General features: G+C 42.3%; 1 protein-coding gene across 9 annotated transcripts in view; it reads left to right on the forward strand.

Annotated features, from left to right (window-relative positions):
- ofd1 (OFD1 centriole and centriolar satellite protein) overlaps positions 1-26,732 on the forward strand; it is a 197,881-nt gene that overhangs the window by 48,974 nt on the left and 122,175 nt on the right. For all 9 annotated transcript variants that reach the window (XR_015424319.1, XR_015424317.1, XR_015424318.1 and 6 more), the window contains 8 exons: positions 1,420-1,583; positions 4,480-4,649; positions 5,633-5,843; positions 9,888-10,038; positions 10,142-10,358; positions 15,152-15,420; positions 15,663-15,814; positions 20,505-20,714. Coding sequence is in view for 4 of the 9 variants with exons in the window: in XM_087132892.1 (XP_086989018.1) it covers positions 1,420-1,583; positions 4,480-4,649; positions 5,633-5,843; positions 9,888-10,038; positions 10,142-10,358; positions 15,152-15,420; positions 15,663-15,814; positions 20,505-20,714 (1,544 nt within the window). In the remaining 5 variants the exon portion in view is untranslated. The remainder of the gene's footprint in view (positions 1-1,419; positions 1,584-4,479; positions 4,650-5,632; positions 5,844-9,887; positions 10,039-10,141; positions 10,359-15,151; positions 15,421-15,662; positions 15,815-20,504; positions 20,715-26,732) is intronic.

Here is a 26,732-nt window from a genome sequence, read left to right on the forward strand (position 1 = left end):
TGGTTCTTATGAGAAATAACAAGATCAACACATGAAGTGGGTGTTCCAGTACATGTGCATTGATGACCCAATAACGATATTGGACAATATTTCAGTGAGTTAGTTCACAGAATTTCATTCCTCTTTATGCAGTTATTTTTCGCTGTCATGTATTTATTTTGGGGTCTCTGTGCACATATTTTGAGTGGTCTAGTGTGGTGTGATTTTCTGTTGGATCATTGCTAGGTTTATGCAGTGATGGCCAGTCAGTGTAGGCACTTCATTCATGCTGGTGTAGCACTGCACCCAGCAAAAAATTCATGTTGAAATTTGGAAGCATTTTAAGAGAAACCACTGTCCATGTATTTATTGTGTTTCTGGGACACAGTAATTTGAGCAATGTATCCAAAAAAGAGGATGTAAATGAGAGCATTGTAACCTAAATGAAATGTACATTAATGCCATTAAGATGATGGACATAAACATGGTTGTTTTCACTGTTTAAAACTTATAAAAAGCTACAGTACTTATTTGTTTAACACACAGAAAAAAGAATGTTATGCATCAAAATACTTACTCCAAAATAGTAATGTGAAACATTCTTATTTGTAATGATTACATTTGTAATGGTTATGCTTCTATTTATTGTATTCTGTTTTCTTACAGTGTTTTGCAAATATAGGATTTTGTCCACTTCAAATGTTAAGCTTAGTGAATATAGAAAGTCAGTTTGATTGTGTAAACATGCACTGCCTTACATTTACACAGAAATAGTCAGGTTGTCCCATAATGGCATTGATTCAAAGACTGCTAAAAGCTTAGCAGTCAGATACTGATTGGTGAACAAAAACGAAAGATGAATGCAAATGATGCTTGGGATATCAATGGCGTCTAAATGATCAGTTGTGCACAATGCCCACTGCTCTGACAGGAAACTATACATGTACATGTAAGTGATGTGTATCATGTACGTGATGTGTGTGCGTCATTACAGCCCCAAAATACTAAGCAATATTAGATCAAGACACTGATAACTTGATACATGTATGTGCATAGTCATTGGAGTGTGGAGTGGGTATGTACAAAATATCTTTAGACGGTGCAAATATATTTTCAAGTCACAGCAAAAATGTGCTTCAAAATGTGTGTTTGTGTTGAATGTTGAACTTTGATTTGCCCAAAGCATCTGTGTGTCATTCCTGATTTACCATCTGCCAAGGTTTATACACGTAGTTTGCCTTTCTTTAAATCCTCTCAGCCTGATGAGTGTCATCTCTCTGTCATGTGCCATCTTTCTGGTATTTCTCAAGCTGTCAGTCTGTCATCAATTTGTTAATTGTCTTTCTCTTACATGTACACCGTTCGTGGTTGTCTTATCTGTGTTTAGCAGTCACGCTGACATTGAATTGAATGTAATTAATCTCTGGATGGTTTCTGCAGGTCATGAGGAAGCACTAGGTGTCATCACAGAGAAAATGTCTCAACCGTCGCCTCAAGTTGTCACATTACGGACAGAGCTGCAAAAGGCAAAGAGCTTGTTAGATCAAGAGAGGAATTTATTACAGCATAAAGAGGCTCAACATCGCGCCACTCTACAAGAGGAGGTATGTATGTTGTAACAGATATCAGGAACTTAACTGGGTACCAAGATTCCCTAGGAACAGTATGTATAGTGAAAGAGGGTACCAGTTAACAGTTGTTGCCTGCAGTGACAATTTGTGACACCAAATTATAAAATAACCACAATGTCATTTCCAAAGTCATCGTAGGGAGATTTATGGTAACTATGCATCAGCGTATAGGTACATGTTATGATACACATCGTTATAATGACTTAACTTCAAAAGAAATCGGGACCTTCTTTTAACTCGAATTTCGGATAACTCAATTTTTGTGTCCATTCTCCAGAGATTTGAGGTATTGAAATTTTACTGTATTTCATTGCAAAAAAATTTAAGCACTTCGACAGATTGAAACAGATGAACAGTAAATTAGATATAAATTTCAAGGAAAATGATTGATTGTGATGTCCTTTTTGGCGAGCTGCAAAGCAAATGGGAGCCTATGTAATATCGACATGACACATCAGCTCTGGGAAATATCACCATGATCCCAAAATAATACAATTTTCCCTGAAATGACAAAGTTTTTTCCATTGCTTGCTGTGATGTGGTGAAAGCCCATGGGACATCAGGTGCAGGAAATCATTTTGCTGGTTTCCACAGCTAGATTCATGAACAGCAATGGAAAAGCCGCTGGCACGGGACCCACATGTACATGAACTTGTAAACAATTCATTGTATACATGTCTACATTCAACAAGTGTTGCCCAACATTCTAAACAATCCAAACTATCACAGTGATGTCACAGAATTGATGTTTCCTTTGTTTATTTAATTTGGACATATTCATTTTGAGGTCAAATTTCCTCATCTTACATGAAGACCAGTCGTTACTTGTCTGCATGCCTACATTGATGAACCTTGTGATACATAAACCATGTTCGCTGTTGTTCCTTCAAGAACTCTTCTGGCTTCAATTCAATCTCACTTCTGAGTCATTTTGGCCAGTCTAAATTCCTTTTAACTCAAATCAGTTTGGCTTGGCTTTTATGAAATAAAGGAATTTAGCTGTAATTCAGAAGCATATGTACACATGTACATATGTATGCAAACATTACATGTATATATAAAACAAATCAGGAGCCAAAGGTTGTGCTTGGTATTGCTGAATGTTGAGTGATAGTTACAGTGGTGTACCATTGAACATGATACCATAGAACAAAGAAACAGATGACAACTTGTTCATTTCTTGAAAAAGAAGATGCTTTTAACTGAGCCACGACTTCCTTGCTGAAAAGGAAATACACCTTGACTAAAATAGCCATACTGGTACATATAGACACCCCTATCATTTTGTTCTAAATGACTCGTACATTAAGACGGAAGTCAAATCTGATGCAGAACAATGTGTTAGAATTTGTTACTAATTTATTTCATGTTATTATTTCTAATGCCTGTATCCTGAGCCTGTTCACTTCCAAAAGGAAAATGCCTAACACATTTACATGTAGTATTGCAGGGTACATGTACCAGTATATCGGTAGAGACGCCAAACAATTTCAATTTTTGAAAACATTTTAACTGTAAAGATGTGTCTAGTAATAGTATCTTTTTTTATCTGCACACTACTTGACAATACTATTTCTCGGTTAAATGGGGAAATAGTTGAGGGGGACTTTCTGGCACACTTTGACCTTTTTCTAAAGCAATGTGAAAAGGTCATGTATAACTTATGAATATGAATATGAGGTTAGGGTAAAAATTTTGGTACACCTGAAGGGCTGTGTCTAATATCTGAATAACCAAATATTCGATTGATTATCGATTTGAAGGTCCAATATTCAAATAGCGAATTATTCAAACTAACTCAGCCTGACACACCTGCTATTTCTCTTACCAAAGTACAGGTTGCAAAACAAATGAAAAGACATGCATTTTAGCCTTGATGGACATGCTGAAAGTGTGTCATCTTTACTGCTGAATTCAGCCCCAAAACCCTCTTGTACTTGTTTTTCCTGCATCTGGGTATAGAAATCTGTCCTGGATCTCCACATTTCAAATTAATTTCATGTGAAAGAGTTTAATGCCAATATAGTTTGAAATATGATGTCAGTACAATTTAACTCTGACAGTTTTCTTTTTTCTTTGTCTACTTCCTAAGCGCCCATTGCCATAAAAAGCAGGTCTTGAAATGTTAGAATTACAACCTACAAGCTTATTTTACTCACTTTTTAATCACCATCTTTGGAAATATATTTCTTGAAGTATGGAACTTTGGGTTGACCTCAAAAACTATTTTTGTCATGTTTTTGCCTCGTTACCATAGCGATGCTCATTTCAAGTGTTTCCTTTTGGATCATGGTCAATATAATGTCCATGGCATTTTAATTCATTCAGTACATGTATTTCATTGTAGGTTTTTTAAGTACAATTTCAGACTTAGCACTGGCTTTTTGTGAGTGGGTGTGGGGGGGGGTTGATTATTCCATCAGCAACTTTGCAAAATTAAAAATACGATTTGATGGGAACATCATTTTAAAGTGTCAATTCTAAATTTCCCATACCATCTGAGATCATAAGTTTTGTTTTCAACTGTTGTGATCAAGTAAAAATAATTGCACCAACACATTTATTATTTGAGGTAAGTTGAGTTACTGGTTTCCATATCATTGTTTAGAGTGTTAAAATATGTTGCTACACTGTGCTGGTATTATGCAAAAGAGTCTTTTGTGACACAATTTGAAATTAAGCTGATTTTGTTGATGTAGAAGATTCAGTTACATCAAGAAGCCTGAAGATCATCAATAGATTTGTAAATTCAACAGATTAAATTCATTATTTTTATTTGCATGTATGGAGGTGATTTTCATTCAAGGAGATTTTGAGTTGGTGTGGTCTAAGAATACTAATCAGTGCTTTTTTTCCGTTGACCTTTTAGCGTGATCGTAACAATGAGCTGAAGAGACAATTAGAAGAGCAAGGAAATCAGATGAGAGAGATGAAGAGTCAGATAGATGATTTGAGACAGACACTAAGGCAGACACAGATGGCTTTGAGTAATGAGGTTTATCGGAAGACTTCCACTGCACTAGTAGCCCATGCTTCAAGGTGAGCCAATGGCTTTGTCATACTCAAAGTGTGTGTACAAACTTAGGATTGTGACTGCTGTCCAGAAGAATTCATATGAGCCACTTGTAATGAACAGATAATAATAAGGCAAACAGCATTTTATTTTGTATTCATCACATGCTGTGATTTATTATGTGTGTGTTTTTGTTGAATGTTTCCTCACAGATTTGAGTGCTGTATTCTTTGCGCATTGCATAGATCATTGTGGTCTAACAGGTTGTTAAGTAGAATGGATTCTTGCATGAGCTTTATTAGAATTCTGTGCATTATGAAGGCAGTATCATACATGTATGCTTACTGTATGTACTCACAGACAAGAAAGCACCAAGTATGTGCACAAATAGTGCATAGTGCTTGTAACCATGTTAAGACTGATCAAGCACTTGCATCTGTTTGTTACAAATTCACATTTACCATACAGTTTCATGCAATATAGAAATGAGGATAAAATGTTCTTTTCTTTAAAGGTTGTGCCTTCTTACTGTGCTCTGAAAAGATTACTGCTATAGGACATGTCTTGTCTAGAAACTTCATGAAAAATGTGCATCTGCTCATCCTAGAAACCCAAGTGGATGGACCTGCGTAATGCACTATTCTAACCCAACGCAGTATGCTGTTTTGACACAAAATGCAATACAAACATCTGGAAAATTTACTGTAAATTCAGAGGCGGGCGTGTTCGTGCGCCCCCGTAACATCTTTACTGCACATCAAGTTTGCATGAGTATAAATTTTGTTATCTTGTTTGTACTTGTGGAATACAGAATTATGTAGCGTGTCTGTGTCCCGCATACCACTCGGGTATACCACTCTGCCTTTGGCCAATTGGTATACAGGACACACATGCACTACACTATTCCCTATTCCACCTGTTCTCATGTGATAACTAATTGGACAGTGGCTATTAATGTTTCTTCTGACCTTGAAAATGTAACTTTCTTTTGTTACCATTCAATGCCCAGGTCTCCCACCTCTGTAGGTGAACATCCTGAACATGACCATGTGGATCATTACATAGATACATCTCTGCGGCAAACACGTATACAACAACATCTCCTATTGGCTGATCAGGGAGGTTTTGATAGTGACCACAGTGACCTTTCACCTAATGCTTCTTTAGCATTTCTAGAAGATACTAAGGCAAGATTCCAGCAGCTGGAAAAAGAAGCTGAGGTAGGAATATCTTACTTGTCTGTAGAGATCAGCCATTGGTTAAAGCCTGGTTCATGCATGAAAGTGAATGGATGAAAATAAACTCACTTGTGATGACCTCAGCTCATTGGCATGACCTGCGGCCTTGTCCCTCAGCACATTGGCATGACCTGCGGCCTTGTCCCTCAGCACATTGGCATGACCTGCGGCCTTGTCCCTCAGCTCATTGGCATGACCTGCGGCCTTGTCCCTCAGCTCATTGGCATGACCTGCGGCCTTGTCCCTCAGCTTATTGGCATGACCTGCGGCCTTGTCCCTCAGCTCATTGGCATGACCTGCGGCCTTGTCCCTCAGCTCATTGGCATGACCTGCGGCCTTGTCCCTCAGCTTATTGGCATGACCTGCGGCCTTGACCCTCAGCTCATTGGCATGACCTGCGGCCTTGTCCCTCAGCTCATTGGCATGACCTGCGGCCTTGTCCCTCAGCACATTGGCATGACCTGCGGCCTTGTCCCTCAGCTCATTGGCATGACCTGCGGCCTTGACCCTCAGCTCATTGGCATGACCTGCGGCCTTGTCCCTCAGCTTATTGGCATGACCTGCGGCCTTGTCCCTCAGCTCATTGGCATGACCTGCGGCCTTGTCCCTCAGCTCATTGGCATGACCTGCGGCCTTGTCCCTCATGCCAGCAGCCTTAGCCTTCAGGTCACTGGCATGACTCATAGCCTTTGCCCTCATTTAGCTGATTGGCATGACCCACAGCCTTGGCCCTTAATTCATTGCAACAGCCTTGGCATTTCGCTCAGAATAGCAATTACATGTGTTGCCTCTTTGAACAAGATACTGGAGTACTGTTCAGAATGAGTCACGAGTTTCAAGCTTTTAAACTAGTCTTGCTCAGACCCTTCATTACTTATCCCCTTCAAATTTGTTGGGGTCAAAATCACGCACACTGCATGGGTTGTACTAATCACTGTCAACACACCATCAACTCGTGATACATGTAATACTATCAACACATCATCAACACCTGCAATGTACATTCTAAAATGACAAGATAGGCGTAGACCTATAATGTATGGGCTGAAGGAAGACATCCATTGGTTTGGAGTTACATTTCATTTTTGAAAATGGATTTTTCTGACACAAAAACTGATCTTGTAGCAGTGTAGCCGTTGGTTACCCTCTTGCCTTCTTTCAGAACTTGGACTGTATCATTCAGCTATGGGTGTGCAGGTAATGCAATTATTGTGCTATAAACAACATAACCAAGGACTAGGAGGGGACTTTGTCCCAGGAATGGGCGAAAAAGTCCATGAAAAACTGTTGGAAAAAACATAGGAAAATGTCCTCTATGGCCCCAATTTAACACCAGTGTGACTCTTGCAATGATGAAGTCCCAATTAAATTAATTCCCAAGTAATGACTGCCCTCTGTTGCATGTTATTATCCCCTCAGACTAATGATAGGCTCTATGATGTCATCAGAGGCAATATAGGGCAAGGTTGATCAAGGACCACTAGTTAACTAGTGGTTGGTTCAAGACATGTACTTAGCGCATAAGCAAAGTTGAAGTGCAAATGACCCTAATCAACCGTTGTCAGGTGGCTAGGCCAAAGGGGAGAAAAGGTGGCCGCAGGAAGGGCAAAATAGCAAAAATAAAAGTGAAAATGGTCATTTACTAGTGACATACTGTCTTTTGGACATTTTTCTGTAACTGGTCATCTCTGCACTGTGCTATTAAAAATGGTTTATGGCAACCAACGATGCAACCAACCTCGATAGGCTGGCCACAAATAGTTGACTAGACTAGTCCAACCATTGTCAATTAGCATGCATTTGATCAGAGTTAGTCCAACTATGGTTAACTATAGTCTTTGATTTAACATGCCCGTGGCTGCTGATTTCAGAGATGTACGGAGAGGCAAATTTTTTTCCAACTAAACTGGCAATGTAGGTTAGCCAAAATAATGTTCGGCAAACACTTCACAGTTGAATACCGCTTCTGTTAATTCAAAATGTGTTTTAGAGGTGTTGACAGTGTTTTTTGGCAGTACTGTTTGTGTTGACGGTATGTTGATGGTAATTGGTATGACCGCACATGCTTATTATGCAATAGTATGGGCATTGCAGGCTAGTTTCCTGTTGTGTCTTCTAGATTAGCGTTGTAAACAAGTGATGTGAATTGCCCATTACTTTTAAGAATTATCAACTGTGTATGCTTTGTATGTTAATTGAGGCAACTTAAAGTATCTCTTTCAGTGGAAACTTTTTGGTAACTGTTCATACCGCAAATGGAACCAGTCCAAGCTGAAATTGGTATATAATTTTAATTGTTTATGGTTAACCGGTACCTTAACCGTAAAACATAAGGTTACAGTGATAATTTGAAAACCCCAAACTTGCTTGGTCAATCTCCCAGTACATGCACATGATCCATAGCTTGAATGAATGTCGACTTGAACCAAGTCAGACTTATGTTGCTCTTCACTGGCCAGCCATCCCTTCACTGTACACAGTTCTCGCATAACTTCTTATAAAGTGCCCTCATTTGATAGCCTTCCAGCGTCAACGTCAAAGATTGTACAACATGTGCTGTAGCCTCTGCCTCAAGAAGCACAATAGACTATGCTACACATACATGTACATGTATATGAATGACTGGATAAGTCGGGAGGGCATTTTGTTCAGGGGTACATGTACATGTAACTCAGGTCTTTTTGTTTACATTGACAGAAAAAAACACAAAGCAATGATATTTTGTGGCCGTATTCCTATATATGAACATTGCTGTTACCATGATACCCCTCATCGGCCAATAAATCACAAGGCAGGAAAAAGCCCCATGTCCTGATCATACCATGACCATGCATTCTTTTAATTATCAAACAATTTATTTACCACCCAATTACATTAATTAGTTTTGGAATGATCTGTATTTTGCATACTTAATGCATAATTGTAGCCGCAATTTGAATATTTCCATGCACATAGTTTCCTATCACCGATTCCCCTGACACTTATCTATGCACCATGAACCAGGCAACTCGCAAACCTTCCCACCGAGTACATTCTTGCTGCACCTTGCCTTTTGACTCCTTGAGACTTTGCCAAAGTGGGCAGGTGAAATAGCCACAGTCGTGCAGAAAATGAATGGATCTGCCTGCCAGACTGCATTCATGAATTACATGGTCTTATTACTTCTCTTTGGAAATTTGCCAAGATGAAAGATCCTCGATCTAATCCAATGGGATGTCCAACAGTCACATTTTTATTTCTCTTAGAATTCACCGATACAATGATAATTTATCATAAACAGATTTGTCGATACGAAAGGCCAGTACATGTGCGGGGTAGGCTAGTTTATTTCATTCTTATTAATTCACCATGGGACATCCTATAATACAGACATATAATGTAGGCTTGCATAAAATAAGTATTGAAGCAAAAAATGGCAAAATGAAAATTCAGGGGAAAATTATGGTAGCATCCTATATTGAGGTTAGATAAGTAAACACAAAACAAAGATTGAAATGAAAAGAAACTATAAGAAGTTGATTTCACTGATACAAATGAATATGATAAAACCTGCACACTTACACCAGTCTCATTCTTACGTCTAAATCATGAAGCAGAAGCTTGCACTTGTTGACATGTGGTGGATTAAAGTTCACTGAGAAATTAATGATATTTATGTATTGTCTGTATCTAAGTGGTACATGTACATACAAAGAGCTCAGGTTGCTCCTTCTGATGCAAAGCACAACAGAGTTATTAAGAAAATGGCCACCTCGTTGGATATGGTGGCTCATAAATTCAAGCCTGAGATGTTTGGATTGGGACAGCTTATTGGAATATTCAATACTACATGTACATGTTGATTATGTTTTGATTGCGAAAAAGTGATGCTTTATTAATGATTCTTGGTATAAAAAACAACAGCCATCATTCAAATTGTGTAAGATATTAAATCTATAGTTCCATATTGGTACATGTATGTGTGATTCCTGATATTTGGTTGCAATTTTTAGAATTCTGTCACATGTTTGGTTTGTGTTTCTATAGACCCTTGAACAGAATTACCAGAATTTCCAGCATCGTGTGAGCAATTACCATGCTCCACCAATCAGTCCTCCTCGTCATCGTCATCATGTGGTACCTACTGATGTAAGACGTTCCAGTGATTCTCCAGATGTATCATCTTGGAGTAAACAAGGTTTGTTCACTCTGCTTACTTATACAATGGCAGACTCAGCCACATAGAAGAAATTCAGTTCTATTTCATGTAAGTTGCTGACATTGTTCTGAATTCCTTTCAGTTTGTACTGACAATGGACCGGTACAAAATCAAGCCATGAAGCCACCTCCATTGGGTGAGGAAACAAGTTCAGCAAGTAATCAACCAGAAGTACTTGGAGCTGTACCATTATCAACGAGAGGGGTGTGGAATCCTGCCAGCTATCAGGGATATTTAACACCATCAGATAAACCAGTTCTTGTTGAAGACCAACAAGATCCAAACCACTCTCCAGTAAAGTAAGCGAAATCTTTTTCACAGTGACAGAATCTCCAGTTGTGTTTTGCCTTCAGGGCATTGCTTTGGATGAGTCCATGCCATACTTTTCACAGGTCAACTCAACCCTGTATAATAAAGTATTTTAATCAGATTTGACCATATTAAAGTGCTGGGAGTAAGTGTTGGAGGGCATAACAGGGATTGAAATTAACCTTTTTTTCCTGGTAGCCAGCAGGACCAGTACTTAAAAATTTTCACTGGTCCTGCTGGTGTCCCATACCAGAACTGCACACGCAGTTGCATTGAGCAATCGTTTGGGCGCAGGCCTCGACGAATTGTTTTTAGTTTGCCTGATTGAGCAGGCCATGCCATAAATTAGCTTGCCCAAATTGGGTCAACACTTGCCCAAGATTCTTGGAATCCATGATTATTATGGTTATGTAACTTGGGCCTACTGCAGTACACGCAGTCTTTTATTAGTCCCCAAAACAGGTGTGCTATGCAACAATGTCTGTGTATCGCCTGGTAAACGTGCATGATGCATCTGGAACAGCGGGTGATAAATCTTGAGCCATGAGCAGAACAACCTCAAATTAAACTCACAAATGCAGAAAATACATGCATAAATAAGAGACCAGTGTTTCAATGAGTAAGAGTTCAGTGAATTAACTTGCAGAAAACCTCTTGCAACAGCGATGTCTTTTAGATCTACAGCCTTAGGGTTGCATCCTGACGTGTGTTGCCAATGTAGAGTGGACATGTGCAGTACATTCAGTACATGTACAGTACAGACTGGTGCTGGTTTCTACATTTCCATCATGCATTCTTTTGCATGGGCATGGCGTGAAAGGAACCAGAGCAGCTTCGTTTAATGCATTGAGCTTTGCGCACATGATTTCACCACTGCGACAGCAAAACGTAAATGGAAACTCGTAAAAATAACAGGTTTTTTTTAAATTGAACATGGAAGTAGGAAAACATGTAAAACAAGCATTTCAACGTGAGAAAAGGTCAGTGAAAGCTGTTTTGTGAAGACAGAAAAGACATCAGACATCAACTATCCCACCGGACCACCAGTTTTATTAGATCAGCTGGTCCGCCGACTTTTCTACTGGCCTTGGGCCAGCGGACCACCGTTAATTTTAACCCCTGGCATAAGAAGTCTCAAGTTTTTGGTTATTTGAAATAGGCCAGAAAGAACACACCTGAAAATCAGTTCTAGTAAATGTTGTGAAATTCAATCAAAAATGTGCCGCAGATTGGGGTATTGTGGGTCAACAATTTCTTCCCACCTGGCAGTGTTTGGTTCTGTACAATATTTGCCCCATTAAACTGTGTTGCACCTATTCTTTGCAATTAATTTCGATTTGGCATGTTCTTCATAAAATGGACCAAAATGCAATTCCGCATGTCGCTTTTCAAAATTTCAAAAGAGTGACTTTGATCATGTAAAATGCATATTGGCACCTTCAGATTTATAAAAATGATCATTTGGGGATAATTAGGCATACTGTGTACATTTGGTGGACATTTGGTTGGCTACCAGTGCAAATCAAATGGAGTTGAATTCATTTAAAGTTTTACGTCAAAGTGTTTACACCAGAGGACTTGATTTCAAAACTTCTCTCAACAAGAAGGAGAATTCAGTATATTTTTCAACTGATGTATTTTAAAGCACCTATGAAAGAACTTTAAAAAAAAATAAGCCATGGGAAAAAGAGCACAAAATTGACGGAAAATGATGAGAATAGTTTGGCTGTCTTCATTCTCTTACTGTTTATAATCACTCTCACTATACCAGCATATCTGCCAGGTCTTATATCTTTCGACCACTGAAAATTATATTCAAGTTTGACTTCATCAAAAATGTACAATGAGTACAATGTGTTTGTTGCAAACGTCATATTTGATGGAACTTTGATGACGCTTGAGAATTTTGACAAAAACTGCATGACGTTCGAGAATGCCGAAAATGCTGTCACATGGAGTGCTTGAAAATTCCTTGTGCTATGTTCATTTTGCTGTTTATTTTGGAGATATCCCCGCTGAAAATGACATTAAATTAACAACTGTGAGCATTAGATTTTCATCATGAATCATATTTATGTCTCAGACATCTTTTTTTTGAACGTCATTCTGTATGAACGATTTTCTTTCGAGAAACCTTTGTACGAAGAGACAAATCGCGGAGCGTCGCCATTCCGTGGAGGAGAGGGCGCACTATCTGGGTTGATGTCAAAAGTCAAACAGCCCTTGATGCAGCAAGACATTTCTCTAATGTCACCGTGAGATAATGACGGAAGCCGCAAAACCGCCACGATCGGTATTTTGGACTATGGTTTTCGGAAACATACTTGAAGAAAAGGTGATGGGTCCAGTTGTAAAAGAATGATGGTTTGGGGGTTTTTTTGCACTTTTTTTAAAGCTTGTGTTGTACATGTACATCGATTTTGATTTTACTCGCTGTTTTTGCAGACAATTTTTTTGACAGAATCGAATGACATTTGCGACTACCGACTTCAGGACCCAATTAATTGTGAGAGATATTTTTTAATTTTCCTGATTTTGGTTTTAATATGTGTAAATATTATCACCTTTCACCACATATAAATCTGTGTAAAATAACCGCTGGGATTATCATTCCTCGGTAACTTTTATTGGCTAGGATTTCAACAGGTTGTTCACGTCTGTCAAAAATGCTGATGTTCGAGACTTTAATTAATTCACTCCGATTAAGTTGAAAGATGGACTCGGCCATCATTATTCCAGATATAAGCCATGACTCCCTGGGGGGAGTGCTAAGAGGATTTGGCCCCTCCCCCAGAGGTTTCCTTTTTTTTATTTTGAGAAAAGTGAAAATGTTATCTCACTCAGATACCATGGATTATATATTGAATGTGTCACCTCAATTGAACTATCAGTTGAACATAAAGCAACACGTGAAATTCACTTTTGCATTCTTCATCCAGTGTAGCTCACGAAAAGCTTTTTTTTATCTTCACAAAATGGCTCTAAATGAAAGCCTGTAATTTCAATCTATCACTGAATTATCACTGAATAGGAACTGTACTGGTTACCTGCTATGGTTGCCTACCTTGGTTATCTGCCTTGGCCGTCTTACTTGGTTGGCTGCTATGGTTGCCTACCTTGGTTATCTGCCTTGGCCGTCTTACTTGGTTGGCTGCTATGGTTGCGTACCTTGGTTATCTGCCTTGGCCGTCTTACTTGGTTGGCTGCTATGGTTGTCTACCTTGGTTATCTGCCTTGGCCGTCTTACTTGATTGGCTGCTATGGTTGTCTACCTTGGTTATCTGCCTTGGCCGTCTTACTTGGTTGGCTGCTATGGTTGTCTTCCTTGGTTATCTGCCTTGGCCGTCTTACTTGGTTGGCTGCTATGGTTGTCTTCCTTGGTTATCTGCCTTGGCCGTCTTACTTGGTTGGCTGCTATGGTTGCCTACCTTGGTTATCTGCCTTGGCAGCTTACTTGGTTGGCTGCTATGGTTGCCTACCTTGGTTATCTGCCTTGGCCGTCTTACTTGGTTGGCTGCTATGGTTGTCTACCTTGGTTATCTGCCTTGGCCGTCTTACTTGGTTGGCTGCTATGGTTGTCTACCTTGGTTATCTGCCTTGGCCGTCTTACTTGGTTGGCTGCTATGGTTGCCTACCTTGGTTATCTGCCTTGGCCGTCTTACTTGGTTGGCTGCTATGGTTGCCTACCTTGGTTATCTGCCTTGGCCGTCTTACTTGGTTGGCTGCTATGGTTGGCTACCTTGGTTATCTGCCTTGGCCGTCTTACTTGGTTGGCTGCTATGGTTGCCTGTCTTGGTTATCTGCCTTGGCCGTCTTACTTGGTTGGCTGCTATGGTTGCCTGTCTTGGTTATCTGCCTTGGCCGTCTTACTTGGTTGGCTGCTATGGTTGCCTACCTTGGTTATCTGCCTTGGCCGTCTTACTTGGTTGGCTGCTATGGTTGCCTACCTTGGTTATCTGCCTTGGCCGTCTTACTTGGTTGGCTGCTATGGTTGTCTTCCTTGGTTATCTGCCTTGGCCGTCTTACTTGGTTGGCTGCTGTGGTTGTCTACCTTGGTTATCTGCCTTGGCCGTCTTACTTGGTTGGCTGCTATGGTTGTCTTCCTTGGTTATCTGCCTTGGCCGTCTTACTTGGTTGGCTGCTATGGTTGTCTTCCTTGGTTATCTGCCTTGGCCGTCTTACTTGGTTGGCTGCTATGGTTGTCTTCCTTGGTTATCTGCCTTGGCCATCTTACTTGGTTGGCTGCTATGGTTGTCTACCTTGGTTATCTGCCTTGGCCGTCTTACTTGGTTGGCTGCTATGGTTGCCTACCTTGGTTATCTGCCTTGGTTGTCTTACTTGGTTGGCTGCTATGGTTGCCTACCTTGGTTATCTGCCTTGGCCGTCTTACTTGGTTGGCTGCTATGGTTGCCTACCTTGGTTATCTGCCTTGGCCGTCTTACTTGGTTGGCTGCTATGGTTGCCTACCTTGGTTATCTGCCTTGGCCGTCTTACTTGGTTGGCTGCTATGGTTGTCTTCCTTGGTTATCTGCCTTGGCCGTCTTATTTGGTTGGCTGCTATGGTTGTCTTCCTTGGTTATCTGCCTTGGCCGTCTTACTTGGTTGGCTGCTATGGTTGCCTGTCTTGGTCATCTGCCTTGGCCATCTTACTTGTTTGCCTGCCTCGGTCATCTTCCTTGGTCGTCTGCAATGGTTGTCTGCCTTGGTCGTCTTCCTTGGCTGTTTAGTTGAAACTGTTTTTAATGGCATTGACATACATTTAAACTTTTTTTTTTATTTACAGGTATTCGTCTTTAGTTCCTTCAGTAAACGTGCCCTCTGAAGTATCCTCTGGCACTTTATTAGAGACACCAAAACCCAGCCAGCAATCAGCGACTGTAGAGGACGGTGTACTGACTTCATTACTTCCTTGTTCACCAAGCCAAGTGTTTCCTTCCAAAAAAGCAAATTTTTCAGATGGTAAATCATTGGAAGATTTACTATCAGTGGAAGACAAAACTGATAGGAACGGGACTGAGGTTGAGGAGGGAACAGCAGAAGAGAACCAACAAGGTAAGTACATTGAAAAAAGGACACATGTACATGTACCTTCAATCAAGACTAGAAGTGTAAAAAACTAATGTAGTTTGATTGCATCACAATTCCTCAATTGTTAACTGTAGATATCACAACAGACATCACAACATCAGTATATTTGATTTGGCATGTTTGGATTCCATTTGTGCATTGAAGAGGTCAACTCTAGACTATTACCTAGAATACTAAGTGTCTCCTACAATATCCTTTTGTGACAGATGACGTCTTAAGACGTAGAATGGAAGAAGCAGAAGAAAGGGAGCAACGTGAGTGGGAAGAGAAGCGTAAGAAACAGGAAGAGGAGAGGCTACAACGGGAGCAAGAAGCAAGAGAAAGAGAGCAAGCTATGTTAATGGAACTACAGAGACAGGTGAGTAGCAAGCACTAGGTAAGAAATAGCGTTGAAATTGGCTAGTATGACACTTCACTGCCTGCAACGTAAGTGGGTGTAAAGACGAAGCCAGACGATTATTTCTGGCAGGAACATACTGCCCCGGGACACAAGAGTGCAGTGGATGACTTGGATTAGAGCGGATTGTATACAGCATGCATACTTTGCTAACATTGCGACAGTGACTTAGGTCACACAGAGGATTGCCGTCACAGGAAAACTGTCCTGTATTGAGAACCTTGTCAACTAGACGGATATGGGAGGCAGCAGCGGAGGACCACACTGGAGTGCAGTACTCAAGGGGTGGAAGGACAAAACAGGTGAAACACCTACCAGAGATGGAATCATCATTAGAAAATAGTGTATGCCTTCCTCATTAATCCAAGTTTGCAAGAAGCTGAGTTAACGAGAGACTGAATATGATGCTCAAAAGTTAATTTTTGGTCAAATGTGATGCCCAGAATTTTCAGTTCATCGCAAGAAGTGAGGACTGAACCGTCTAGGCAGACATTACCATGTGGAGGCAAAAGAGTATGGGACCGGGGGAAGCAGCAACTCCTTGATTTAGATGTATTCAACCTCATGTTCCACTTGTTACACCATCTGGATATGCTACATAGATCAGCGCTTAGTGAGTCACAGACAGCAGGACGTAACCTAGGTGAATCAATGGTTGCGATCAACGTAACGTCATCAGCATAGCCATACAGTGAATTCTTAGTGATCTTAAACAGGTCAATAGTGTAGATGTTGAACAACAAAGGACCAAGCACGCTGCCCTGAGGAACACCTGAGTGAACATCGTGCCAATCACTAAAGCTGCCATCAACACCTACACGGTGTGTCCGTCCCCTCAAAAACTGAGTAATGATCAACAACATGATCCACTGATCCCAACCCTGTGTAACTTCCACAGTAATGCATCATGATTGACACCACCAAAAGCTGCAGACAAGTCTAGTTGGACAACTCCAGCCTCCTGGCCACGATGAAGAGCAAACTGTAATTATGAGAAATTGTTAGAAGGGCATCGGTTGTACCAAGATTCTTACTATAAGCAAACTGATTGGGAGACAGCAAACTTGAACATTCCAAAAAGCTGGAAAGTCGAGTGGACACAAGGTGCTCAAAGACCTTAGAGAACAATGGTGTAGTGAAAATTGGACGGTAATTGGAACTGGTTCAAATATTAAAAAGGCTTATTCTCTTGAAGCAGAAAAAACATACACTTGATATGAAAGAGGCAGGGAAAACAAAACCTTTCCCCAAATATAACCTTTAAACAAGAGGTGACAAGACCATCTTCCAAAATTAACATGAAAAAATGGAACACTTTTCCCATTTATGGTAAAAAAAAAGTCCACAAAATAGGCTAAGTCCCTTTTTCACCAATTTGAGAAACACTAAGTATGAATTAACGATATGCCAGTGACCCCAAAATGTCACAGGGAGATACGACTGTAATCAGTGTGCATCGTCACATACAAGTCTCGTAGTAGAGGTTTGCTCAAAAGGCAATGTTCTTGCACAGTTCTTGTCCTCTATGCTGATTGTTTCATCCATAAATGGATGATTTGTTGTGTTTGTCATAAAATAAAACATACCCCGGTCTTGTGCAGTTTCTAGTTTCAGATAGGAATTTTGTACCCTGAGACGTGGTGTTCTTGATGTTTCCTTGCAATAATGCATTGAATTGATCGTCTCTGGACAACGTAATAAGGGTAGATTTTGAACAATGTACAATGTAACAAGGTTTTTTGAAGACTGCTTAGACAAATTCTCAGCATCTGAAGAAGTACTTCAAATTTAGAAGAGCGACACATAAGCCTCGCTGACTGCTTGTGTTGTGTTGCAGCTGGCGGTCTACGGCACTGTGCTCACCGCCAGATTTGTGACCGACACAGCCTGGCAATGCAGGCAGGTTCTGTGCCAACATCCTCATTCATTGCCGAGTAAATTATAGTTACTTTCATAATAACTGAATCCACTTACTTCCACCAGAAGAATCCAACATGTGTTGAGCTCTTTTCTTTTCGACAAATTGAAAATGTAGACTCGGCGAACAAGCAAACTCGTGGGCTGCTGTCTTTTTTCTAGAAGCTTCACATGTACACACACACAAGGTAGCCAGCGATTCAGTCTAAGATTCAGGTCTGGGTATCTGAGACTGACTGCTTTATTCTCTGTGGCATAGGGGTAGTCTGTTGCCACTGCATGTAAACACTAGTGCACTCTCACGTACATGCCACGTACAATGTAAATTAGGTTCCACTCCACCTGCAACGTCTCGTACTCCTTCATTTCGGAACAAATTTCACAATTATTTTGACCAGCTAAGAGTAAGATTTTAGGTTTAATCATTTTAGAGATGAATGTATAATATTGTGCATTTTCTAGACGTCATCAAAACTCCTGGTTTTAAAGTATTTTTGCTGGAATGATACCCGTCACATGTATCTTCATGCATGTTTCGTGTATGCCTGTTGTGCCTTTCTCCCTGTACATTATCAATCCAACAAAAACACAAAATGTGACCTCACCTGGTTGGGGAAAGAAATCTCCTCTTTTCTCTTGTGTTGATTTTTTGGCATATAAATTCATGGTATAGTGATTTTGGGGTGGCCAATCAACCGTCAAAACCCTAGATGTCAAATTTTTTAAGCCTTTTTCCTTTGCACTTTAAGGAGCAAGGACAGGGTCCCCCTTTGGGTATTTTCACTGGGCTACGGTTCAGGAAACTTGGTCCTGTAAAGTGATAGCTTTGCACAGAGCTAGGACAGGGACCCCCTTTTGGTATTTTCACTGGGCTACGGTTCAGGAAACTTGGTCCTGTAAAGTGATAGCTTTGCACAGAGCTAGGACAGGGACCCCCTTTTGGTATTTTCACTGGGCTACGGTTCAGGAAACTTGGTCCTGGGAAGTGGGGTAGCTTTGCACAGAGCTAGGACAGGGACCCCCTTTGGGTATTCGCACTGGGTTAGGGTTCAGGAAACTTGGTCCAGGGAAGTGGGGTAGCTTTGCACAGAGCAAGGACAGGGACCCCCTTTGGGTATTCGCACTGGGTTAGGGTTCAGGAAACTTGGTCCTGGGAAGTGGGGTAGCTTTGCACAGAGCAAGGACAGGGACCCCCTTTGGGTATTCGCACTGGGTTAGGGTTCAGGAAACTTGGTCCTGGGAAGTGGGGTAGCTTTGCACAGAGCAAGGACAGGGACCCCCTTTGGGTATTCGCACTGGGTTAGGGTTCAGGAAACTTGGTCCTGGGAAGTGGGGTAGCTTTGCACAGAGCAAGGACAAGGAGTTCCTTTAGGGTATTCTCACCTCACACAGGTGGTCAAGCAACAGTCTTTGCCTAGGGTACTTCTGATTTGTCGGATACGAAACTGCAAAGCCACATGACCTGTCAGGTCTGTAGCCAAGGAGTGTCGTTGGGAAAAGTGGACAAATTTTCCCTTTGCTGAAGTCCTTGGAAGTTTGACAGGATGGGTAAATCAAACTCATACAGCTTGAAACTCTGTTTATCTTAAAGTACTACTTCATTCTTGTTGATAAAATAGGACATTATACACATGAACACCCCATAACTTGGAGCACCCTAAGCATTTACTCAGTTTAAATTGTGATCATCTAACTAAGATGCCTCCAGGAGTCACAAAGAAGATAAAAAGGAATGTAGAAATATTCCTGGAGTCATCACTGCAGGTGTAATGCATTTCTTTTCACATGGGGATACACTGCTACTGCAGTATATTGTAAATGGACCAGTCACAAATTGAAGCATCAATGTATCCTGGCTTTGAAGTTCAGCCTGATTGCTACAGCTTGCCCAATTGTATGCACCCTGCTTGTTGTCCAGTGACTGGCTCTTTAACCATATGGCTAGATAACTACGTCAGAAACCTTTTAAGCACATCTGTAGTTCTGATTTTGCCCTATCCACACTACTGACCCAGTTCCAGTGTGCCTCCATCTGGTAACCATACATCGGAAATGCCTTCGTTGAAGACAAGATAAGAACCTTGTTTAAGCATTTGCTCATGGTATTATTTTTGGCAGAAATTTTGACCTTCAAAGAAATTGGTAAGATGAAGCAGCCAAGTTTTGATGTATAGCCAAATGCCACAAATACTGAATCCTATGAGTCATATGAACAGTAGTTGTACTGTTCCATTTCTTACTGCAACCTCATATGTTAACACTCAGGGCTACATCTATGGAGCAATATTTGCTACCAAATCAACCTGTGCTTGTTAGCCATATACAAGTTCAGTTCACGGTCTACATGTACATATATCTTCACAGACATCTAGGACTCAGCCAGAGATGATAAGCCATATCTGTTTTATAATGTACATGTATACATCTGCATACCTCCTTCGGCATGAAGTAGTTAACTTTAACTTGGGATAACTCCAATTTTTCCCCATTCCTGTATTAAAATTTTTGACTAATCAAGATACTCACTGTGTTTATAACAGTATTGTATTTGAGTCCATCATAAGGCCAGTCATAAATAACAGTGAACAATGACAAAAGAATTCTTTTGTCGCAGCTCATTTGAATATCTTGTGAATGGGCTTTCCACTGAACAACTTGTAGTGGACTTACAGGGACTTGTGATGGACTGGTTGATAGTTATTGTAGTCCATTTTTATTCCATGTTTTCTATTAGGAACAAGGTTTAGACTCAGGCACTCAACAGGAAAGGGCAGACAATGATAGTAAAGAGTCTGACATTAATCCAAAGGAAACAGATATACCTCCTCAAGCACCTGCTCAAGGAGACAAGACAAACAGTGAGAGCTTGAAGATTGACCCCATCATGCAAAAATATATGAAGATGTTACAAGAGAAGAAGCAAGAAAATCTACAGGAAAGAAAGGTTAGAAAACTTCCTTTATATCCTTGGAGAAATCCTCTTGTTTAAATGATACACCCTTCCCATTTGCTTGTCTCCCATCCAAGATGTTTGTTTTTCCCCGGGATGTACATGTACGCATAACTAACACTGCTAGATCCAATATTTGGGTTGACTGAACATCCCTCTTGGCGCTTGTATTTTCTCTGCACTTTTACTGAATATTTAAAAAAATGAAACATTTTACAAAAGTCGTGCTTCGGTATCGGTTTCCTTCGCCGCGGTTGCCAAGAAGTGTCAAGTGACAAGTCCCGTGCACCATGCGGCCAGCCAGTAACCCCTCTAGTGCTACACACATGCACTCTGTCCATTTTGCTGGTTGCCTTATTGAACGTAGTCTGGTTCCCTGCCCAAAGATTCCTGGACGACCCTTGATAATGATTCGTCGGGTAGTCAGAATCATCGGGTCTGGTATCCAGACTGTATGGAACGAACTTAACCGATGTGCGTGTATGGATGGTGTACATGTATGTTTTCTGCACTGTAACTGTATCACGTACATATATATGTACATTTACATGTAACTACGTACTGTACTGTCGAGTCATGATGTGATATGCAAGTGGCTTGCCGTCCTTGCTTCGTCCTTAGGGGCACATGATCAATTATCAAATTTGCAGCCCGTCAGGATAATAATCGAGAATGAATATGCTGGGATTGACCATGGAGGTAGAAATAAACCAGGGTAAATCAAAGCCATTGAATTAGTTCCAGGAATTATAATGTACATAGGCAATACATGTGTGTGTGTGTGTAAGTCGGCAAAATGACGACTTACAACACAAGCCGGCATTAGCGTAAGTCGTCATAATTTTGTGAGTCCCGAAAGTGCCGACTTAGCCGGAGTTTAATGTATATAAGATGGTTGAAACTATTATATAACGTCAGTCTATGGCGCTCTACCTACCCAAACAGTCACTGCATATATGCAAATTTCCTGTGCACGTATTACTCATTCGCTGAAAAGGTTTGATCACCCGTGGTGCACCCTGACCTCCCACAATGCAGCACGGCCTTGCCGCCATGATCGTCCTTCTTTTCTCAGCGCCATAACGTAATGGACGTGTCTTTCAAGGCATCTTTGATTTATCGAGTTTCCGATTTTGCTACACGTTTCTGTGTCAATTTTATCACCTTTCCTTCCTCTATAGATAAAATTTAACCTGGATTTTATCTATTTATTGGTAAGACTGTTCTTTTTGTGTATATTTTTGTGTTTTTTCTTCGATTTTCTTGTATATGCACCCTGCAGATGGTTACCGTTGTTACTACGAGACTCGTTCCAGCTATGCTGTGTCTACCCTACCAGTGAATTATAGGCCTTAGCTGGTTGAATTCAGGGGGTTGCTGTCAGGATCTGTCATACTCCTGTGTCTTTTCTGGCTACCAGGACGAGGAAAAGGCCTTGCCGTCATCCAGGGGTTCCAGCCAGGATCTGGCCAGGCCCCTGGTTCGTTTGGCCTCATGGAGCTGACACGGAAGCTCCATGGTCGACTGCGGAAGACCCGAGCAGGGACACCGCCAGGATCTGGCAAGGACCCTGTCTCCCTGGTCAATTGCTGGCCTGGCGAGCCAGCTGGGCTCCCAGAGAGTACCCCATCAGACATCTATGGGGCCAGTCCTGCCATCATTGTGAGGTACATGTACGCCACACCTTTCGCCCGACATGGCCCAGAGGAATCCACGCAGCGTGCCAGCCAGCGTTCCCTGGCAACACCAAAGAGTACCACCCGCCGTTTGACATCGGCCTAGAACACTACTTCTCTGGTGGCCCCCCGGGCGTACTCCCTTTCGCCCATATACCGAAGTCTCCGGGCCGGGCACCCTGCAAGTGCCGTCGCCCGCCCCACCTGGAACGCTGTCGAGCCATGACACCCTGACTCCCGCTAACCCCCTTTCGGGTCCCGCGGAGCTTAACCACTTCATGCCGGGGCATTTTTCAATTTTGATGATGCTGGGCCGGCATGACTATCATTTTTTCTGTTTTCAAAATCCTTCAAAAATTCATCATTTCATTTAACGGTCGTTTATAGCCGCACCACGTAATCTTCAGGCACTACTCTAAGTTGACAGGTGACTTCATTGACACCCAAGTATTTCAGCCAGGCCTGCAGCCTTGTAAACAGAGCCCAGATTGTGCGGTGTTATACAACTGTCTTTTGTTCACGAACCTGGCTTAGTGCACTGCTGACCTCTTTTCAATAGGGGCCAGATTAACGTGCAGCAGTGCTGTGTGGCTCATCGCTGCGGTGGTGGAGCGCTTTTGTCCCCGGTGGTAATCCGCTCGCTCTCAATGCCCCTAACCCTGGTATACGGTTTCAAAACAAGGCTGGATTATCACCGCTTTTGAGAGTGAAAAATGTCGGTAATGCCCAGCAGCCTGGTCTTTTGTTCGGAGTACGGTCTTTTGTTACAGGGCCCTGTCTCCTTTGTCCGAGTTCGGAGACCCCGACCACCCATATAAACCATACGTCTCCGATCCCTGAGTCCCCGGCAGGAAGTGGTTAACGGGGTTTTTACATCTCTGGGTCTTCAAGCTGCCCATCCGTGGCTCTAGCTTTCAATTGCATATCATCGGGTCATCAGACCTTTTTGCTCCTGGTCTCTCTGCCCAGAATTATCCAGCCCCCGTTGACCTCGACTGGGACTGCTCTTCGGGCATTCCACGGCCCTGGCTGCCACCTTCGCTGCCGGGCCGCCCGCCACTGGGTGCTTCAAGCAGGCTTTTAATTGGCATTACCGGGTCATTTGACCTCATTTCTCCTGGTCCCTCTGTCCATAATTCTACAGTTCCCTTTGACCTCGACTGGGCATGCACGCTTGGCATTTCACCTCCCGCAACCCCGTCTGCTACCTCTGCCTTCGGGTCGCCTACCACCAGAAAATGCAAGCGCTTCTTATCTTCGTCAAATTCCTCGACCACCATGAACATACCTCTGCTGCTTGAATGTCGGCATTCCAGTCCATCAATGAAGTTCCAACCTCCATCATTCGCTGCCTTGGCGTTAGAGGGCCATCAGCCTCCACTGCCCCGGACTCGTTTCTGGCGGACCAGACCCTTCCGCCCTTTCCTGCCGCGAGACATGATTATATCAGGCAGGGTTCCACACCGGAATCACACCAGCTGGGCTTACTCCCTTGGGAGCTGGTCGCTCCCCACGGGGCTGCGCATGGCTCGGAACGAGGCACTGCCCTGTCCCCGACCGGGTAGCCAACATTGTCTTCCAAAAACGAACGAAGTTGATTCCATCAGCGCCCTCACTCTGTCCGATTGCTGCCTCTGTCTTCTTCAGCGAGACATGATTCAAGTGCTTGGCCTGCCGTTAGCTGCTTCGACGGAGGAAGCCATCAGCCACGACTTGTTTAAACAACATAGCATGACTGGAATCTTCTGGCCAATTTTTCCAAAACTCTCGGTTGATCGTTCATGCGTGGAGATTTTCTAGTCTCTAGACAGAACTTGGCACGCGTCCGAGTCCACTCCAGCCTGACGGTCCTCCGCTCAACTACCTGCTAATCTACGGGCACCGTCGGCTCTTGACTGTAGCACACCCTTACTTCAGTCGAAGCGATGTCACCATGTCTTTGATTGAAGATGACACCAATTTTATTGGCATCCTCACCGCCTATGACATATTCCAGATTCCTGATCCTCCGTCAGCCTCCCTTCCGGAAGAAGACACTGACCACGCCCGTGCCGGTCAACCGACTGCCTCACGTCTTGAGATACTCTTGCTATAGGGTTCCCATTCATGAAGTAGGCTCTTCTTCAAGAAATTCTTTGTCATAAATATGACCTTGTATTATAAATTATAAATATTATCAATGCTCGTCCTGTCTGTCTTTGATTATACATGTATTGTGAGAGTCCTTTTGGCGCCCTTCTCAATGAACATGAACCACTGCCCCATTTTTCCCGGCGGCCGTAACATGCAAATGCGACCTAGCCTCCAACATCTACGGCGTGGGCATCCAGACGTAATCCACACGGTAGCACTTTCCGGCCCAACTTCCCGGATTGTTGCCCCAGTGAATATGCCATCGAACATAATCTCTAGTCTCAGTCAGAGCCTTCTGGAGCTACTCTGGCCACCATCGGTAGGCCCGGTAAGGCCACGGGGAAGTGAGTCCATGCTTTGCCTGGTGATCTCTAATGACCGCTACAAGTCTAAACCTACCGGCATTCGAGACTATGTTACAGGGCACCAAGACAGGAACAAACAAATAACGTTCTTCCTATCTTTTTCAGTTCCATCACGGTATTTGTCATTGTGACGCAGACCTAGCATTGCGTCTCTCCAGTCCGCATCCCCAGACATCCGAACCTAACGTTCTTCGAGCTGTTGGGATTTTTACACACCTCTTTGCACCCCGCAATCCGAGGTTTCCCCAAGGGGCCCTGCGGGAGAAATTTTGCGAATCTATTTCCACTGCGTCTCACAACGTAAAATCCTGTGATCAGCAGAACGACCATTTTGTGGCCCTCAACTTACGTGGCCCCATTTGAGCACAGATTCTGCCGTGCAGCCCTGCCATAATGCACACTGTCCAAACACGTGTTCTCTTCAAAGTGGGCGTGTCCAAAATCTTATTACTGTGACTGTTACGAGGTCTGTCAAAAGTAGGGCTGCTGTGAGTCACCTATTTAGTTGTGGTAGTTTTGCGGGCTTTCTCTTTTGATATTAGCGCTCAGTGTGATTAAAATGAAGAGAGAGAATTCTGTCAGACCCTATTTCGTTTCTGAAATGAATACTTTGTGAGAGCTTTGCACAACTGGACTTTGTTTTTTGTCCACTGAGATTTTCCTTGAGTGGAAATTACTAGCAATTTCGCCCAGTCAAGGTTAACATGTATTCTTCACTTAGTGAGTTGCTATCGATGCTCATTCTGTTATTCATATTGCAAACGTCATGCAAACTGACTCCTCTACACCTGCCATTTATTTTTCACGCATGTGTGAAAATGATCAAAGTTTTCTGTCGCAGTCGGGACACCGGCGGCCACGCTGGGTACGGAACATGGCTTACCTTCAATTTGACATGAATGTCTTCGACATCCTTCTGCATATTCAGGTGTTATACACTGCTGCTAAAGACAACTGATGGATTTGACTAAGCAAGCCTTTTTTTAAGAACTCCTTGCTCAATAAAGACTGACACCAACTTTATCTAGTCACATGAAGTCTCTGTCTCGGTCTCTGACCTACAGTAAAATCTCGATAAGTCAAAGCCCGTTAAGTCGAAACTCTGTTTACCTCGACGTCTTTCTGTATTCCTGACAAAAGAATAGGCCTTTATGTAGAATAAACTATCCGTAACTCAAAACGTCAATACCACTAAAGCCACTTATCTCGAAGTTTTGGCAGGCCTATTAAAAAAAAAACTGAAGAATGATGAATACAAAGTGATGAAAGAACGCTTGCCTTCATTCTGAGTTATTACTGTCACGCGCACGACTTTTCTTTGATGAGCCGAGCATGTTCACACGGGCTGCCATTGTCACGTCGACAAGCACTGGGTGGGCATCAACTGCAACCGTAAATAAGGCTGTGTCCGAAACCGGCTTCCAGAGCTACGGCTAGGTCTATCGTCTGCGCGTCTCCATGTATTTCCAATGGAGCGAATACCAAGACCTAGCTCTAGATAAGAGATTCGGATGCAGCCGTGTGCCCAGAAGCGCTTTGTACATGTATCACGTGACCCAGCACGGAAACCCTGACCGACTGGCCTGCGCACTGCGTTATGCGGTAACAGCCCAATCAAACAAAGCAAATGAATGAATTCTCAAGACGTAGACACAGGTACTGGTACATAACTTCATTGGTTTGTTTATTAATATACCACATAAAAACATGTTTAATGATGATGTTTGAGGAAAACTTGCACAGTAGGGATAGTCTAACATCCACTTCATGTTCGACTTGGCTTGCAGGCCAATTGCCCCAAGCCAGTAAGGTTGCATGTGCACTGAAGCGTGTAACTT

Source organism: Acanthaster planci, linkage group LG02 (assembly GCF_054643075.1).
Source record: "Acanthaster planci isolate LZ-2023a linkage group LG02, COTS_SCS, whole genome shotgun sequence".
Taxonomy (NCBI): Eukaryota; Metazoa; Echinodermata; class Asteroidea; order Valvatida; family Acanthasteridae; genus Acanthaster; species Acanthaster planci.